The sequence below is a fragment of the Homalodisca vitripennis genome, chromosome 3 (assembly GCF_021130785.1).
Source record: "Homalodisca vitripennis isolate AUS2020 chromosome 3, UT_GWSS_2.1, whole genome shotgun sequence".
Lineage (NCBI taxonomy): Eukaryota > Metazoa > Arthropoda > Insecta > Hemiptera > Cicadellidae > Homalodisca > Homalodisca vitripennis.
In genome coordinates, this window is record NC_060209.1 from 56,388,089 (window position 1) to 56,409,401 (window position 21,313).

Consider the following 21,313-nt stretch of genomic DNA (forward strand, 5'->3'; position numbering starts at 1 on the left):
CGATTGAGAAGAAACAGCGCGTATTGCTAGTCAAACATTTAAAATAACAAATTATAACCTCTAACCTGTCATAACAGTGCGACCAAACAAACGAACTAAACCGACCAATCACCACGCGCGGAGTTAGAATTTAACTGTGTTTAGCAAGAATTTCAAATTCCAATTTTAGTAAATGTTTTATTCAACTTTACCATTTACAATAACAAATTTTAATTAATTTCAAATTATGTACAATGTTTTAGTAAACAAAATATATTTCTATAGTTAAAATTTGTGCAATTCTTATTTTCATTCAATTCCTTGTTCCTATTGTGCAATTTAATAATATTCATATCAATAAATATTCTACCGAGAAAAAGACGTTGTCACGTAAAATCTTCGCCCGTAAAACCGACTTTACAGGCAACCATAATTTTTTTTTTTATTAAATTTTTGGCAAATGAGGATGAAACAACCTAAGGAATAGGGATTTATTCAAGAAACACACTAAGTAAAACAATAAAACCCTGTAGCAAAGTTATATTTTTACTAATATTTGTACTACTGGTAATTAATAACAATATTAATTTATCGATTTAAGAGTGATACATTTGTATTCTGTATTTCCAGACAACCCACAGATCAGGACAAATCCCTGGCTGACTTAACGACGTCACGACGCGGCGCACAGTGTGGTGAAACCATTCAATAGCTGGCTAAACCTCATATGAAGTATGCCTGAAACATTTAAAACCCTATTTATCCTTCACTGTGAAAATTTCGCTTACTATTTTGATCTTTCGAGTTAAAATTTCTGACTACTATCATTTAAGGGCCTTCTTGACATCAGTGTATGTGAGTACACTAAAAAAAATCGGTCCATTTGGTTAAAAGTTCTATAAAAGATATTTAAAAGTCATAATGTTAATGGCCTTCGTTCTAAACTTATCGAACTCAAAAACAACTTGTCTGCTTCCCTTAATGACATTGTCATGTTGTGCGAAACCAATCTTTCACAGGACGTCCCCGACTCAGAGGTTGTTGGTGGGACTGATTTTTCAGTTCACAGGTGTGATAGGTCAATTTTAAGTAGCCGCAAGCAGTCCTGAGGTGGATGTTTAATTTCAATCCGCAATTGTATTGTAAATAGACACCTGCAATGTGGATATAATATTAAATGCGTCTTTGTTCTTGTAACCATGAAATATGGCATAAATCTCTTGTTGGCATGCGTCTAAATTCCTCTTTTGAGCCCACATGCTTACGTCGACTTCTCCGAGGCTGTCAATCAAGTTACTGAGTTAGCAGGTCAGCCACCGAAAATCTTCACATTTGGCGATTTCAATTTATTCTATTATGATATGGCTACAACACCGTCTGGTATTCCCCGTCAGGCCGGAGAACATCTCCATGACATGGCATCACATGACTCACTTTGCCAGGTTAATCACATAAGAAACCATAGAGGTGAAACCTTGACTTGATTTTCTCCTCCGAACAAGACTTACTCTCTGCCGAATCATGCGATTGGTTGATTCTACGAGACATCCATCAACCTCCTCTTACTACAACTCTCTCAGGAATTCCTGTGACTGAAAAAGCGAACTGCTAAGTGGTTCATAATTTGTGGAAGTGTGACCTTCCAGCTGCATTCCTAGCGCTACAGCATATTGATTTTAGCTTCACGCAAGACTCAATTTCTATTGAAGATAAGTTTGATCGCTTAGAGGTCATTTTGCAAGATGTTGCGCTCAGGGCGAGCCCTTTGAGAAAGTTTGGTTTCTCTCCCTTCCCCAGATGGTTTTCGGGGGATTTAAAACGACTCATTATACAGAAGAAGATTGCCCATAAATTATATAAAAGTACTCTGAATCGTATCCACTATTTCGAATTCTCAAACCTGAAGGACACTTATAAAACTTTGTCTCCTGAATGTTATAAGCGTTATTTGTTTATAATTGAGTCGAATGTCTCGTCTAATCCCCGTGCGTTTTGGGGCCTGGTCAAGGCTCAGAGAAGATTACCTGAAATTCCACCAATCATGCATTTGGATGAAAGGGGAGCGAAGACGTTTTCAAGTATATATGTCAACTATTTTCTGATTTCTTTTGCTCCACCTTCTCTGATTCAGTTCACCACTTTGCCAGTTACGACTGCCTATGCAGCTTCAGAGTAACCGAGGAGGAGGTTTTATTCAGGCTTGAACGATTGGATGCTGGAAAGGGAGCTGGCCATGACAATATTCCTCCGTCTTTACGCAAGTACTGCCGTTATCTCCTTGCAAAGCCTCTGTCAGCTCTTTTCAACGAATCTATTGAAAAAGGTATTTTCCCCAGGACTCTGAAGAAGGGCTTTATTATTCCTCTTCACAAGGCCAGCGATCCCTGCAATATAAGAAATTACAGGCCCATAAATATTCTACCTGCCATTGGTAAATTGTGTGAGAGCGTCTTCGTCGATAAGCTTAATCCTCTCATATCAAAACTAGTCCATCCATCTCAGCATGGCTTCATTAGTAGAAAACCTACTGTAACTAATCTTCAGATTTTTCAAGAATATGTTCCAACCGCCTTCCGCAAGAGCAAACAAGTCGACGCAATAATGACATGGCGAAGGCAATCGACATGGTTGATCACTCTATTCTTGCGTCGAAGTTGAAAAGTTGCGGTATATCTGAACCGTTACTGTCATGGATCTCTAGCTACTTATGTGACCGTTCGCTCATCGTCAAAGTTGGCTCCTATTCTTCTTTTCAATTTTCTCCAACTTCTGGGGTCCCGCAAGGTTCTTTACTGGGTCCTTGTCTCTTCAATGTTTTTGTGAACGATCTTCTTGAGGTGGTGAGTGTGAACACCCCGCAAATTTGCTGACGACCTGAAGATATTTACAGAGATAGCATCGCGTGGTGACTTTCTGAAGATTCAAGAAAGTTTATCTTCTATTGAAGAATTGTGTACTGGAAACAATATGTCTATAAATCAAAGCAAATGCTCTGCTGTTACCTTCCATAGAATCAAATCTCCGGCTTTTCATCCATATTGCATGGCTAACACTCTTGTTCCAAAATCTAACAGCAGAATTGACTTGGGCGTTCGATTTGACAAGGATCTGGAGTTTTCCCTTCACATAGATCATGTCTGCAACCAAGCAAACCGAATGCTTGAATTCATCTCTTGATTTTCCAGAGGCATACACAGTCCGGCTGCTCTTCGCTCTCTGTACTGCTCCCTTTTAAGACCCATCGCAGAATACGCAAGTTCAGTGTGGTCCCCGTGCACTATTGGCTTCCAGATGAGACTATAGGCTTTACAGTGCCGATTCATTCGGCTGGTTGGGGTCTGACTTGGATATGGCTACCTGGATGTTCCCGTTGACGACATCGCCAGAGATCTCCACCTACCATCTCTCGCCCGGTGACGTGAAGTGGCTAATGTTCTGCTTCTTTGGAAGATTGTTAATGGCCAGGTGCAGTGCTCAGATCTCCTTGCCGAGATTGACTTTAGAGTTCCCTCCGCTAACACTAGATCTCGAGGACTTCTTGTTCGCAGGCATCACTCCACCAACTTCGACTATAATAGTCCTTATTTGGCAAGATTTGCTCGATTGGGTAATCGAGTTATATGAATGCGATATTTTCTGGGACAGTATCCATTGTATCCGCCGCCATGCTTTAACTGGGTTTTCCTCTTAGTATATCAATATCTAGTAGGCCTACCTCTTTAACTTTAGAAGTTAATTTAAATGCTGTTTACTCCTATTCACCATTTGATAATGTTCTCATTAGTTGTTCTTCTATTGTAGCACTTGCATTAAAACATAATTATTTCTTATAGGAGTGATAGTCAGTAAAATTAATATTGAACCGTATAAGTTTCTGTCTTTCATAATTTGAATCTTTTCTTATCTTTGTAGCTGCGTTCAACTTTCTACACAAATCTATGCTATGGGACTCTACGTTCAATTGAGAGGTCATAGACTCGAATTCTGTGAAGATTACAAAATATAATAAATTAATTAAAAAATAGTGCACTTTTTGAAGCTAGAATGAGAAAACTGACCCACATGGATTCCGCGACGCCCATACACAATTGAAAATCCGTAACGACAGCGTACTCTATAAAGAGTAACAACAGACACACTAAATCAAACAGAATGCTAAATATTTACTCTAAAACAATGGTGGTTATAAATATAATAACTTGGAGTTAAGAGTATACAATTTGTGATGTCTATAACTCTATTCTTTTACAAGACTTAATATTATATTCCAATACTCTTCCATCTTTGTTTTTAGTAAGAGCTGTTAAAAGTTTTATTCTTTGTTCTATGAAACAGTCCAACATTCTGGAGTTAGCTATACTACAGTGAGGAAGTGAAATATCCTATCGTGGTTGCTGATCCCTGTCCTAACCTGATTTATGTGTGGTAATGTAATTAATTTCATGTTAGTATGTAATTATATGTTGATACACTAGATTAGATCAAAATAACCTTTTAGCTTTATTAAACACTTGATTTTAGCATAAAATTAACACAAACTCAAAACAGTTCACTAAGTAGGCTCGTGGGCTGGACCTGTAAGGGCAGGTCTAGCCATGTCTGGTTCAAGCGAAACTGAAAAGGCTGTTGAATCTATAATGGTAAAAAAATGATTCAGTAATTGAATTTCCTGAAAATGAAAATATTAATTTTACTAATATTGAAAAAAGCAATACACAATCCCTAAAAAGACAACTTTCTATCGATCCAAATGAGACTAAAGGAAATAACGATATGAGATCACCTGATAATAAAAAAATCAGTTATAGGATCCCTAAATATAGCCCTAATAACCAAGGCCCCTTTGAAGTAGTTGTTCAAAGCAAAGATAAACAGAAAATAAGCCCCTTCCAAATTGGAAAAATACTTAAAAAATGCAACGGTATTGAATTTATTAAGAGATCTGGAAAAAAACATAACCATAACATGCTTAGACTATGTATCCGCTAATAACTTAGTAAGCAGACAAGATTTGATGAGTTACAAAGTATTTATACCCACTTTGCGGGTACAATCTGTAGGAGTAGTTTTTCATAGATCCGGAGGTAACAGAGTCCGAAGTCACTAATGAAGCAATTAGTGAAAACCTAATTCTAAATGCGTATAGACTTAAGAAAAAAATCTGGGTAAACGAAAATGGAACTAAAAAAGCTTACTAGTAGACACACACTACATGAAAATAACCTTTGACTCTGACGTACTACCTAAAGACATAAAACTTAATCACGTATTGATGAGGGTAGAACCTTACCAAATACCGGTAAAGCAATGCTACCGATGCTTCTCTTATGGGCACGTAGCAAATTCCCCTTGTAACAATAAAAGATTATGTCGAAACTGTGCAGAGCCGTTCCATGACGGAGATTGTAACAAAATACTGAAATGTGTTCACTGCAGCGGAGAACACAGCAGTAATTCCAGAAACTGCCCAGAATTTATCCGGCAAAAAAATATTAAGAACCGCATGAGCCTACATAAAGAATCTTATTTTACAGCGAGCCAGTTCTTCCCTATAGAATACAAAAAAACTCGTCAACCTAACTTCATCCCAGTACAACAAAAAAAATACTCCGAAGCAGTAAAATCCCCAGCAGAGCAAAACCGAATCCCACTGAAAAATAAATTTGAAACACTTAATAGACTTGAAAAAGACATTACTCACATTGAAACAGAATCAACTTTCTCCTTCCAAAGACCCATTAGGCAGGTTAACAGACGAAATAAAAATCAACCCAATAAGAACCTATTAGACCACACCTACCATAGCCAAAAAAATAGTAACCCGAAACCCTATCAAAAACCCTCCACAATAATAATTCCTCCCAAACGATAGGGTATGGCTGGTAAGACGGGTAAAAGCAAAAATAGAAGAGCTTAGAAACAGCATACAGGAAAACACTACCCAAAATGAATTAGATGAATTATTTGATTACTATTTAAATGACCCAGTATTCTCAGCCGAGGAAAACTTAGATACTAGTGATAATATAGACCTCGCAGGAAACAATAACCTGTTAAATCCATCCTCAACTACCTCCACTCGCTAAATGAATATTTTTCAACAATCCCAAGTAGGGCAACTAAATATAGTTCAATGGAACTCTAGATCAATTCAACCAAAGTGGCTTGAATTCACCCATTTTTTACAAGAACAAAAAATCCACATAGCAATCCTCCAAGAAACCTGGCTCAATAAAGAAATTAAAATTACACATCAAAATTACAATGTCATCAGACAAGACAGGCAAGACGGTTATGGGGGAATTGCATTTTTGGTCAATAAAGACATTCCATACGAAGAAATAGATTTTATTACTCAGGAACCTATACAAATATCAATAATTAAAATAAAAAAATATAAAGCACCAATAACCATATATAACATATACTGCCCTGAAAAACAAATTGCTCCGACATTTTGGAATAAGCTCTTTGAAGATGATCAAGGATACAAAATCTTAAGCGGTGACTTCAACGGACACCATCCATTTTGGAATTGTTTGTATGCTGACCGGAAAGGCAAGAACATATTTGATGCATACAATAATTCTCAATTCATATTAGCCAATGACAATGTACATACTACAGTTCCTACTATATATAGGAGACCAACGACCATAGACCTTACATTTATAACACCAAACATGTACTTAAACTTACAAAAATGGAAAATCTATAGCGACCCAATGGGAAGTGATCATCTTCCAATTATCTTAAACTTTACCATGGATAAAAAATGTAGATGACCAAATACTGAATGGAGACAACAAAAAGCATAGAAATTATACTAAAGCTAAATGGACAGACTATAAAAATTTCATAGAACAAAAAATATCCCACGAAATAAGTTCTGACAATAATAGGCCTCTCTCGGAAAATAAAAATTGTAATGCAGAAAGCTTATACAACATTCTTAATGAAGCAGCAGAAAAATATATACCATGGAAAAGAACAATTAAACACACTAACGACATTACGACAAAACAATGGTGGACTCCAAGCTGCTCTAAAGCAGTTGCTCACCGCAGATTATTATTTAAAATATTTAAAACTAACATGACAGCCTATAATTACAATAATTATCAAAGAGCACAACTAAAAGCGAAAGAAATCATAAAACATGCAAAAAAAATAGCATGGGAAAACTTTTGTGCTGAAATAAGTGACAAAAAATGTTCACAATATGCATGGAAAGTTGTTAAAAAAATTAAAAACAAGAACCCTGACTACTCAGACCCTCTTATATATAATACAGATTTGTGTGACAAGGTCATGAAACAAATTGTACCAGACTATGTTGCAACACTTACAGAGATCAACTTTACTAAATCAATACCAGAAAATAGGCCTACTCACGTACTGGAAAACAACTTTACAATAACCGAATTAGAGGAAGTAATTTCATCTAAAAAGAAGGATACTGCCCCAGGCTTTGACAACATAACTTATAGCATGATAAATAATCTTCCCCAAAATGGAAAATTGATTATTTTAAATATAATAAATGAAGTTTGGAACAATAGAATCCCTATGCCGAAGGAATGGAAACACACATATCTTAAATTTATCCTCAAACCTAACACTGATAAAAACAATGAAGAATCTTACCGACCGATATCACTTATCTCATGTCTAATGAAGATTTTCAATTCCTTAATTAAAAAACGACTTGAATGGTTTGTGGAAAAAAATAACGTAATACCAAACACTCAATATGGATTTAGGAAGAAAAAAGGATGCGGTGATTATCTTCTTCACCTCATTACGGAAATCAACACAGCAATGACATACAACGAATATTCACTTGCCGTATCACTTGACCTTACCAAAGCATATGATAAGGTAGACATTACTTCCCTTCTCAGAAAAATGTTAAAATATGATATACCGGTAAAAATTGTTCAACATTGCCATAAATGGCTAACTGAACGACAAGTAACACTGAAACACCCTAGCATGCACTGTAGTAGAATAACCAACAGAGGCTTACCTCAAGGCAGTGTCTTAAGTCCCCTACTTTTCTCTATATATATTTCTGACATATTTCTGGAACTCCCTACTCAGGTTAATTCACTACAATACGCAGATGACATAATAATTTATAGTTCACATAAAAACTACGAAATAGTTCATACAAAGATACAAGTAACTCTTAATAACCTAGAAACATACTCACACAAAAATAGCCTGGAGTTTAACCCTAAAAAGAGTAAGACTATTTGCTTTACCAGAAATAAAAGATTTGATCTAAATAATATAACCCTTTCCCTTGGTGGACTGCTCATCCCAAATGTTGATAAAATTAAACTACTAGGAGTAATAATAGACAACAAACTCAACTTCAATGAACATATTATTGCTGTTCAAAAACAATGTTTCAAGGACATAAATATCTTAAAAATAATGTCCAGTGGGCAAAATGGGGCTCATCCAGAATTCATCCTTAGAATCTATAAAGGATTAATTAGACCCAAACTTGACTATGCGAGTTTTTTATTTGGCCACGTTTCTAAAAGAAGTTTAAATAAACTAGACATTGTACAAAACCTATCACTAAGAACTGCCATAGGAGCATATATAAAACTACACCAATCATAGCCCTAAATTCTGAAACTGCGATTCTTCCTTTACACAAAAGAAGGTTGCTACTTACCGAGAAATTAATTTATAAGGTTATGACAGACTTAGAACACCCAGCAAACAATGCACTATTGTTTTCTTCTTCATTTTATTAAAAGCAATTTTCAATACTGGCAAAAGAAAAAGACTCCTTTATATTTGGAATCAGTGAGTAACATATCAAATTTATACCTAGGCCTAAAACAGAACCATATCCCTGAAAGAATCAACGAATGGAAAACAAATATCCCTATCATAATGGCAAAAAAATCAATTTGAATGTCTAACAAACTATGAAAATGTACAAGAAAAGAAAAACCAAATTAACAATATAGGATTTAGACAAATTCATAATCTGACATTAAACATAACCTATAAAAATAACTTGTTTGTTTACACTGATGGATCAAAGTCAGAGGAAGGGACAGGGGCTGCCTTCTATATACCCACAGCTTCATTTCGTAGCCAAATATAAATTACCCAGCATTATATCAAATTATTCAGCCGAATTATACGCCATTTACAAAAGTATATTATATTGTAGGGAATTACAGAACAAAGATATAGTAATATTCACAGACTCACAATCAGCGATAAATGCTCTAAAATACTATGGAAATAAAAAAACAAGACAATGATTTGCTCAATAGAATTCTCATTGAGACAATTAATAGTAAAAAGCATTTAATTTTTCCATTGGATACCGTCACACGTTGGAATAACACACAATGAAGCAGTAGACAGATTTGCCAAAGATGCCTCAACTAGTGGAGATATTGTAAAGGACATAACAATCCCCATAGAAGACTACATGCGAGAGAGAAAGAAAGATATAACTAGAAAATATAATATGGAAATAAAAGAGTCCCCAAAAGGCAGATGGCACAAAAAAAATACAGCCTGACATTCCCCAAAAACCCTGGTTTTCACAAATAACTCTGAACAGACAGGACACAATTACAATTTGTAGAATAAGACTAGGCCATGCTAGAGTTAACAAATTATTACATTCTAAAAATCAATACTTTACACCTTTATGTTTACAATGCACACTAAATCAAGATGAAACGCTAGAACATTTGATATTTGAATGCCCACATTATTATACTTTCAGAAACCAGCATCTGAAAGAAACATTAAAACAATACCAACACAATCTAACCCAAGTTCTTAAATCAAACCAAATTGAAATATATAACGAAATAACTAATTTCCTTAGACAAATCAAAAGAAAAATGTAAACTTAAAGTTACACACAAACTCACTCCAACACTGACACATAAATGTGGTATCCATTCCTGGGATTCTTCATCCGCGGCCTACCTCCCCATTTCTGGGATAGGAAAGCTTGATAGGCCCCTAGCAAAGAAAAGTGACCCACCTTTTCCATCCTGAAAACCATTCTTATCTTAGATATCCTTACCTTTACAACATTACAAAGACAAAACACACTAGGAATTATGTTGAGTGATATATATGTATGTTAAAAATCAACCTATTAACCACTTATTAACAAAATTAACAAAAACTCCTAAGTCAATAAACCATTGTAACACTAACTTATGTTTGTTTGTTGTAGATCATCATAATCAACAATATTCAATCTGAGGGTGAAGCAACCACAAAAGTGAACTACGAGGCTGCATGGATAAAAAGCCATAGCCTAAAAGAAGAAAGAAAAAAAAAAAAAAAAAAAAACAGTCCAAAATCAAATCAAAGACAACGAACGACCCATAGTTAGGAGGTGAATGTTTGTATATATACAAGATTATTATTCTACTGAAAATGGAACGGTATAATTTTATTTGACTTGGCAACGTACAGTTTAAGGACGATAGTAAACTCTTGTTTCGTTTAGTTCTGGTTTTGATATTAATTTTCCGGGATAGTGCGGCCAGCTCTTCATTTGTCTGCACCGTCTTTTATAATTTTACTGTTTGATCTCTACTTTTTTAACTTTCCCCAAATGTGTTCTAGTGTTTGCGTTGTAATGAATCAAATTACCAAGTGTAGAGTGCTGTTATAGAGTGCGTATAGTTGAGGTTATAAAGTAAAGATGGACTGTTAATTATTCATTACAACGTTGTTTGATAGTGATAACTTAAAATCCTCTTACATCAGTTTCGGGAGAGAAGTTTAGGCCTATAATTGAAAGGTGATGTTTGGTGTGTGAGGGTTATTCATACTCCAAAATTAATTTGAGGTTATAATCTACTCCTCTCTAATTGTTTTTCTTAGGATAAATTACACATAATCAAGAAACATGGATCAAAATGCTACCCAGTCCTGGATTTAGTATACCAAGCATTGGTACACCTCTTCATCAAACCTGAAGAAGATCAAACAAATATTACCTATGGCGCAGCAACAACAACAAATTCCCCCCACCCCCCCCCCCCCCCACCCCCCCCCCCCCCCACCCCCCCCCCCCCCCACCCCCCCCCCCCCCCACCCCCCCCCCCCCCCACCCCCCCCCCCCATCCCAACAAATTTTATTTGACATCCTCTTTATCATGAACTTCTTCCCATGTTCACTTGTTTCTCCTTCATTGAACTAAACAAATAAAATCATATTTTGCTAAATCGGATTTGGAAGGGAGATGATATAGTACCTTGCAGCCCATTTTGTTGGTTTCACAGATTATTTGAGCAATGAGGACATGGCTCGTGACATATTTCATATATACAGCTAGAGATGGAACTTTGCTGTCATGGCATTCAGTGGTATACATACAGTATTCCAGTTACTTGTATGTTGTTGGAAATATACTAATCAACTGGAAACTTTCAATCATAAAATCATGAATTAATTAGTGAATAAATTAATAATTTACTTGAACCATATCAAATAGTATTTACACAACAGGTTTTGTGTGACCACCCTGTTAATAGCAGGGGGATTGGGTTTCTGGTGAACTAGTGTTTCACAATTCCATAATGAGGCTGTCAAAGGGTACCTTCTCAGTATCAGTGTAATAGTGATAAATTTTGAGTTGTCACTGGTTGAAGATTTGAAACAGATAAAATAATTTTACCAGACTGTGTATTGAAACTGGAGAGAGAAAGAGAATCTCTGTTGATAAAGTGGATGTAACCCTGAAATGAGTGAGGCTGACTTGAAGTAGGATATACATATATTTGTAATTGTAGTTAGTTGTAGGATGGCTAAAAACTATCTGGAAATGTTTTGTAGTGTTGCATAAGGAATGAGAAAAATATTTTTATAGTCAAATGTTATTATTATATGTTTAAATAATTTAATAAAATTATGAGAAGAGCAAAATTAAAACTTATTTAAAATTGATTACTCAATGTACTAATATCTGTTGGTGTTACAGATATCGGGTGGCAGCTATAGACCATGGGCTGTTCAGCTTCATTGATGTACGTCACAGGGAGTGGCCTATTGCATTAGTCACAAACCCCAAACATGCTCTTTTCTACGTACCAGGGAGAGAACCTGAACACATCTCTGCCTCATCTACTCATGTCAGGTACCCCACAACAAGAGTAGTAATAATTAAATAGGCTTTGTTAGTATCCAATTTATTTAACTAGCAGTAAACCAAATAACTTAAGGTTAAGAAATTAGTCAAGAATCTAGGAAATTTACTTTATATGAAACAATTAAATGTTACATTAACCACGGAATGGTAGACTTTATAAAGTTCACACTATCAGTAAACAAGTGTACATTTTGAGACAGATTTTTAACCTGACAGTTGATTTTCTAAAATCTATAAAAACTCACTTTATTTTACCTCTTTTTTGTATAATTTATTTCACAATTACATGTATAATACTATTCATAATTATGCCAAATGTTTAAGAAAGTTATAAATCTGGTTATAAAATATAAATAGGCTATACCTAGGAAAGAGTTATGTTAATAAATAAAAATTCCAAGATACCCAACTATATTTATTATCGATCCAGAAACTTTGTAGAAACTCATGATCCATTGCCATCATAACATACATTTTGCCAGACATCATGTCTTATCACAACATGGTTCTTTAGCACTTATAAACTACATTAATAAAGATAAATCATTAAACATGATAAATTTACATCAAAACAACTAGTACTTAATCTAGATTAAGCGCTCATTGTTAATATAATAGAACATATAAAAGCATCATGTTATTCAGCTGCTCATCAGCATTCAGATGTTATACAAATCATATGATTGTTCACTTGTATGTATACTATAATACATGACAACAGTGAACATTGCAAATCGACAGTTGGTTGGATGCTGTAATCAGCGCAATATCCGCTTATCGGAATTTAAGTGTCAAGAAAACAAATATTAAATCATCTTAACCCTTTGCACGCCATAAGCGAGTTTAATTCGCATGGATAAAAGTCCGTATAGCGCCCATAGCGAGTTATATCGCGAACTACATTTTACAACATTAGATAGTTTAATAGTTGTAGAATTGGCCGCTAGATGGCAGAGAAAGTCACTTTTGCTGGCTAGTGCTAATAGCCAACGTGCCAACTGAACGTTTGAGGAGTATCGATCGGTAACAGCTGTTTCTTTCTATTCATGTTTGTTTCCGGTACTTCTCGAAATGCTCAAAGCGAGTACACTCGCCGCCATTCTGTGAAGCGCCGCCATTCCATGAAGTTCTATCTTTAGTGTTCCTGCTCACTGACAGTTTACGTTTTTACAGTTATATTAGTTTATATTACGTTTAGTGCTTGTGAACTATTAAAACTATTACTATAGTAATAACTATTATTTATTATTTTGACGTAACTTGTGAATATATTATTGCCATAATTATGGCTAACGCAGACGATCCGGACTTTGACGATTTCGTTCTTGGGGTTATGAACGTCACGTTTTCAAGTGTAGTTGACGAAGTCGAGGATGTTGAGCAACAGGACATTATTTTGCATAATTTGAGTGAAAGTGAATCTGACTCTGAAGATGACACTCAAGCATCAACCTCAAATAGGCCTACAAGAAATCTTCCATGGACTGAGGTAACTAACTATGATACAGGTCCTAGCCATTCAATACCAATTTACAGTGTAAATCATGGAGCTAACTTGCCTATTTCTTTTGATTCCGATTCAAAACCAATTGAATATTTTGATTTATTTTTCAACGACGAAATAATTGATTATATTGTATTTGAAACTAATCTAAATGCAAACAAAAAAATCAGCACAAATATTTCACCTAACTCAAGACTGAAAAGATGGAATGACATAACAGCATGTGATTTGAAAGCTTTCCTAGACGTAATCATAAATATGGGCCTGATTCCAATGACCTCCATTGAAGAATACTTTAGTACTAAATGGGAATCACGTATGAAGTTTTTTAGTGATATCTTTTCCAAAAACGAATTTCTCAACATTTTTTGGCAAATTCACTTTAATCACGATCGAGGTGGTGTCAAACCAATAGGCTTCCTCATACAACCTCTAATTGATCATATGAGCAAGATGTGTAAATTATTTTACACTCCGAGTAGTGCAGTCGCTGTGGACGAGAGCACCATCTCGTTCAAAGGTACAGTAAGCTTTCGGGTTTACAATCCTCAAAAACCAACCAAATTTGGAATGAAAGTATTTGTGTTATCTGATTGTTCAAACGGCTACATATATGATTTTATCCCTTATTTTGGAAAGCGGGAACTTATACCAAACTCAAATCTTCTAAAAACTACACAGATAGTAAAAACTCTTTGTGAGTCAGTAATTTTGAAAGATCCAGCTCATCCTGTAAGTGGCTTACATGTTTATACCGACAGATATTATACTAGCCCAGAACTAGCCAGGGAGCTACTAAAATCAAATTGTTTTCTCACAGGCACTGTTATGCCAACTAGAGTAGGCATGCCTCCAAATCTAAAAACGAAATCAAAAAAAATGAAAAAGGGTGATATTATATCACAGAGAAATAATAATATATTAGTTGTTTCTTGGCGAGACAAAAGAGTAGTTCACTTGCTGAGCACCAATAATAAAGGCAGCAAGACAGACATGATTGATGTACCCAGTAAGTGGCCGAACAAACCTCCAACAGCCAAACCAAATGTAGTCTTAGACTACACCAGGCATATGGGAGCAGTGGACCGGAGTGACCACTTTATTTCATCCTACAATTTTTTGAGACGGTCACGAAAGTGGTACAGAAAAACATTTTTTTGGCTGTTTGAGGTAGGAATTGTAAATTCCTACATATTGTACAAAGACGTACAGAAACAAAACTTGAAGAAGCCGATGACACACGCACAATTTAGAAAAAGTTTAGTGAAGGATCTCGTTGCAGGCAAAACTGGCGCAACCAATGAGCAGACGGGGCCGCCGCGGCCGACCCACTCAAGGTCAAGGAACACCACCCGCTGAACGTTTGAACAAGAAACCACATTTTATTCAGAAGAGACCAAAAGGAACAGCAAGATGTGTAGTTTGTCTCAAAAAGGGCTTGAGAAAAGAAACTGTATACTCGTGCAAGACATGTACAGACAATCCAGCGTTACACCCAGAAGTTTGTTTTGAGGCGTTCATACTTTGGACGATTATTCGTAAAAAAAAACAGACACCAGTTTGAAAGATATCTTTTTACTGTTTTCCAAAATGTGTATTTATTTATTATCACACATCATATCTACTTCATGTACCGGTATAAGTTTGTAAAAATTATATAGTTTTATCAAAATAACGTTTTCATTCATTTCATACCTACTGGTCCTTAAAACAGAAAAATATCTATATTTCGTTTAAAAAAATGCCCATAAAAGCATTTCATGGTTTTTTATTCTTTAAACCAATTACTTAAACAAATAAAAAAATGGCTTTACAGTTTTCAAAAAATTAAAATATTCAGTAATTTGGCGCTAGGGCAAAACATATACGTTATTACTTGGCGTGCAAAGGGTTAAATTAATTTTTTACAAAAAATTGTTTACAATATTTTTAGCTTCTTTGTATTCTCGCAAATCTAATATACAGTGTTCCAGAACTTTTTACCAACTTTTTCAGGTATTATTCTTTGTCCAAAGATAAACCAAACTATCATATTCAAACTTTTGAAAACTCAAAAATAACCATATTATATCTTAATTTGAGGAAGGCTTGATATAATAAGTTGAAATTTTATTTGTAGCTTATTACCCCAAGAACTTATTATAAAAACAATAATAATTTTTACAAGCTATTTTTCATAAAATTAAGCTTCTTAAAAATTGAAATGTAACCATCTTAAAAACAACATGATAAAAGAGTTATTGTTATTATATTTCATTTAGAGAATGTATTTATTTACAAATCCAATGTTAGCAGGTTGATAAGTAAAGGAGATAATGTGTTTTTAAAAAGTTACGTACTAAGCAATATCAACTGCGATTTGACAGCACTGCTTTTGAGCCACAATAATCAGCTGTTTTAATTTTAGCTGATCCAATCAACTGACTAAACATTTCATTGTTTGACTGTGATCATCATTTTATTCTTATCGATTGTAAGATTTTGTTTTTTTTTTTTTTATTAAAAGATAATAATTGAAACAGATACAAGAACTAAAAACAAAGTTGTATTCAGCATCCTTTCATTTCATTTCATGGCAGTTGGATGCATAAAACTAATTTTTTTATCTGTTATAGACATTTCATATTGGTCATTCATAGTATACAATATAACAGGATGTTGAATATTTCAGACATCAGATTTAAAAGTTAATATATTATGAATTAGTGTCAGTGTTTTCCTAACTGGAGAATAACTAAGTGCTTATTAGTTAGCAGAAAACAATTAGGAGTGTTACGCTCATGAAACATTTGTAGTTAATCTCCAAATATATAAGAATCATTGTAATCTTTTTATTTTCAGGGTTCTAGCATTTTCAACAGCAGAAATAACAAGTGTTAAGATGAAAATAGATGAAGAAGAATGGCAAACTTGTTATCATATAAAGGGCCCTTTGTATGTAAATAGTTGGGACCCTAAATTGTACTTAAAGGGCCTTCATCATATTAAGGTATTAACCCAACATCTCTACTATGTACTTTTTTTTATCAAATTCATTGAAAAATTTGGTATTCTTTTCTAACATTCTTTAAAAATTAACATTTTTGAATTACAAAAACTGCTTATTAAAACTCTAGTCTTTAGTCTAGTGCTTAGTCTTTAAACTCTATTGTTTAACACTTTCGCTGCGGGTGGTAACTCTCGTTACCGCTGCTATGCTGTGCAAGGAGCGAGTGGTAACTGTGTTACCACAGAGCCTTTGTTCTGAAATGAGGTCAGTGTGCGGCCAGCACTCTAGCTATCACAACAATGTATTTCTCGCTCCTCAGGAGGTACTTTTCCCGCATTTTTATGCACTTCGTTTTCACATTAGACTTTTTCATTATTTTAAAAGTTTTTATAGTAATAAGTGATTGTGCAACACAATTCATCTTCCCCCGGGACCAAGTGGTGTACAATAACGAAGTTCTAAGCATACAAGAGAGCTCAGTATTGAGTTCAAACGACGAGGATGTCAACATGAACGATGTGGAGTAACAGACGGACTCGGAAGTTGAGGATCCCGATTACGAGACCAACCCACGCCAATGGAGCGCTCACAACTGTATTGGAATACATTTTTATAAACCTAATTACTACAATATTTTTTGTAAACCTTTAAATATATTTTGTTATAATTACTCACCACATATTTGTAAATAATAACTGAATTTGAGTGAGTTAGCGGAGATTTATATAAACTTTTTACATTTTTATAAACTTTTACATTCATTTTGGTTTTTACATTTACGTATAAATATTGTTTATGTTTGTCTAAATGAATAAAATACAGTTTACTTAGCTATGATGTATTCATCTGGAATATTCCCACTGCCATAAAAAGGCATTCCCTAGTGCGAGCGGTAACTAGAGTTACCAGCTGACAAGGAAGACTGTCCTCAGAAGCTAGCGATAACTTTATTGACTTATGAGTAATTTTCATATATTTCTATCATATTTCATCCAAAAGTAAGTAAAAATATATTTAAAAAATTTCAGCATATAGGGAACTCTATATAGGGATGTTTAGCAGTGAATGTGTTAAATATGAAAGAAAAATTCATACTTTTGGAAAACTGCTTTACTTTATTCACCTGAAACCCCTTTCTATAAATTTCTTAAAATTAATACAATAGAATCCCTCATATAACGGAATCAGGTCATGCATGATCGGAATGGCAAAAAATTGGATAACTCAAAGAGCAAAAACGTTTTCAAGGATAGCCTGAATATTTGACAAAAAAACACTCATACCATAATGTATAACAGATATACAGTATTAGTGAAATAATTTTTAGCTAAATATGAAAGTATGTACCTTAACTGTAAACGTAACCAATTGACAAAAATCTGAAAAATTCGTATACGCTTGACATAATCGTCTTATACCGGAAAATAACAGACAATCTAATATATAATACAAAACATCAGACAAATATATAAAATCTCCCATCAGGTAATCACAATAAGTTCAGTAAATATGGTGTTTTAATTTAAGGTGGAAGTGTCGGATGGAGCAGGCAGAACGAGCTTGTACGAACAGCCATTCTCTTTGGACGGAACAAGACCCAATTATTTAATCTTCCCCAGGATTCTTCTTATGATGAACATGACAACTATTGTATGTATTTAATTAGTATTAAAATATGTTATTTCTGATTAGCATTGTAATTTAATTTTATAATAATTATTATTATACCTGTTATTATTAAGTTGGATTAGGTTCAAATTTGTACATTTTTCCTACTTTGGAGTGCTGGTATGCTGTGAAAACATGAGTACAACATATAAAACAATTATTGATAAGTATGATTTATACTATAGAACTGTTATGTATTGTCATTAAAAACAGCCATTCCATTATAAACAGCTGATTTGATTGTTGACCAGTAATGTGATTGAGTATTATGTTGTAAAATTCAGACCATAATAAACCTGTATCTCTTGATCTTATGAAATATATCTTTCAAAATCCTCAATAGTAAAGCCTAGCAGTATAAAACTGAATCAATTCATTTTAATAGATTGAGCAAAACTCTTGAAAGCCATTCTGTTATTGCACTGTGGGAACTATTTGTTATCCTTAGTCCTAAAGTACATTAACAAAATATGTTTGCATAAATATTACTTGTGGCTGTTAGATAACACATTTTATGCACTGGACGATTTCTTCCGATTAAAAAACATTAGATTTAAAATTCCCCAATTCCACTGGCTGTATTTGTATTGTAGCTTATGTTTGCCTAATATAAGATATAGATAAATACAATATTTATACTGACGGCTATATTTATAATGAAAGTCGTAATGAAACTTTGTCAATTTTCTTTATTATATGGCAATATAAAGTGTTGATTGATTGATTGATTGGTTACCAGTAGAGTTAATAAATAAACAAGTCATGTTTACAGTCTCTTCACCTTTTACACAATAATTGGCGACGAGGATGGGACAAACCCACATGCGCAAAGCACGTTGGAGTAGCATTAATGCCTTTCCAGTAGATGTAGCTTCTAGCTATAAAACAATTATACAGTAATACACATTATTTTGTTTGAATTGGTATAGCATTTTTTCTGTTTAATTCTTTAGTTATTTTTTATTATTGGTTCATTTTTTGTGAAATTGAAGCACATTTATTTCTCTTTTTTACATTATGAATAATAGATGTAATGCTCTTGAACATATATCATAGTTTAGAACTTGATTTGGAACTCATCTTGAGATAATTATGCATAGTCTGCTTCAGTTGCAGGTGCTGTTTGGTATAGCAGTTGCAATTTGTGTGTTGCCCCTCAGTCTTTTGAAGATTCTTCTGAGCAGAATAAGAGGTGAAATATTCCTAGATTCTAAAAAAATAATGCTTGGGTCCTTTTACAAGTAACACCTCAAATATAAATTATTATTGTGATTGGTAGTAGTTTATTTACTGTTTGAATGCCAACAACAACATTGGTATATATGTCAAAACAATAATGATATATAGAATTTATGTGTATCATAATTCATATAGTTAATAAATTCTGTATCCATTGTTTTGAGAAAAAACACAGAACTCGTTATACTTTATGGAGTAAGTCTTTGCTCGAAGATTGGTGCTATATGGCAGCTGTTTCTAAACTTATGGTTTCGAAGTCTAATCAGTTGTTCTGTTTATTATCATTTTGTCTTTCTTTACATCATATCTTTGTTACTGTAGTTTTCTATTATTGTTTTATATTGTGTTTTATTGTAAAATTGAGTGAACTAAGTAAATCTAATGCAGTATGAAATGTTTGAGATGAACTGGGTAAACTATCAGACATTGAAAGTGATAGTAATACTTTTGATATTGACAGTGATCTTGACAAATATCTTAATGATAGTGACAATGTGTTGATTTTATTCAATATATTTTTTTAATTAATTATTTTAGTTTATTGTTGATTTTCATTGTCATATTTTGTAACTGAACACATTCATTGTCATATTTTGTAACTGAACACATTTTGAAAAATAGAAGTGAAATAAGTCTACATGTTACAATGCAATATATAATTTGTCAGATATTAGTAATTTTTTACGAATGACAATTTTTAATTTTTTACTCTCAGTGAATTTTTTTAAGATGTGACCTATGAGATGTATATATTTTTGTATCCATTATTAAATTACCTACAGTTTGTATAGCTTGGATTTTATTTTAATGATTTTGGCAAAATACTATCTAACACTCAAAGTGAAAATTTTATATTAAGTTTACTCTTAGCAATATTTTGCAATTTAAAGGTAATCCTATAAGTATTATTATCTTATTTTGTGATCTTTTCTGAAAATAATGATACGTTATATATTATTTCCATTAGATTTTCAGTATATAAAAAGACTTTATAAACGCTTGCAAACATGCTGAAAAATGCATATCACTTAAGATAGTTAACCCAGCTCTTGGAGGATTAAATTAACAATATTAAAGTGCAGCTTTCATTTTAATATGTTATTGTAATAAGAATAAGAATTTTATTCTTCCAAAAAATATTCCACACAAATACATTGGCACATCAAATACTTGTACAATGTTACAACTTTTGTAAAACAATGAACATTCTAAAAGTCTTGCTTTGTCCACACTGTTGAGATGTACTCTTCCACTGAATAGAATGATCTTTTACAAAGAAAATAATTTAGTTTAGTTCTAAGTTCCATATCACTTAGCATCCTTATATCTAATGGTAACTTATTGTATAGTATAATAGCCATCACCATTGGGCTTTTGTCAGTTTGAGGTAGGTTGATATTGTTACAACTTCTTGTTTCATAATTTTGAACATTTTCCATTAAGTTTACTTTATCTAAATTAGCTCGGAGAAATTAATTCAATATTTAATTTATCATCACACACTTGTACTGTTTATCCTGTATAAGTAATGTTTAAATGTTGCTGAAACTTTTAATGTTGCTGAAACTTTTAATGTTTCTAAAGAAAATAAAGAAGCAGTAGGCTATATAAATAATTGTAATATTCCTCAGGTTTGAATATAAGAGTTTTGATAGGATACATAGAACACTGTAAATATCCAGTGTTGCCAAATTGCAAACTTAAAGAGGTTGATGTAGTATAATGTGTACAATAGACCTAGTGAAAGTGCACCTTTTTTTAAATTTGGGA

General features: G+C 33.6%; 1 protein-coding gene across 1 annotated transcript in view; it reads left to right on the forward strand.

The window, feature by feature from the left end:
- Positions 1-1,335: 1,335 nt before the first annotated feature.
- LOC124358205 (transmembrane protein 62-like) overlaps positions 1,336-21,313 on the forward strand; it is a 39,418-nt gene continuing 19,440 nt past the window's right edge. Inside the window, exons 1-6 of the mRNA XM_046810497.1 lie at positions 1,336-1,421; positions 2,127-2,270; positions 11,976-12,131; positions 16,489-16,636; positions 18,164-18,286; positions 19,415-19,496. Of these exons, the coding sequence (XP_046666453.1) occupies positions 1,336-1,421; positions 2,127-2,270; positions 11,976-12,131; positions 16,489-16,636; positions 18,164-18,286; positions 19,415-19,496 (739 nt within the window). The remainder of the gene's footprint in view (positions 1,422-2,126; positions 2,271-11,975; positions 12,132-16,488; positions 16,637-18,163; positions 18,287-19,414; positions 19,497-21,313) is intronic.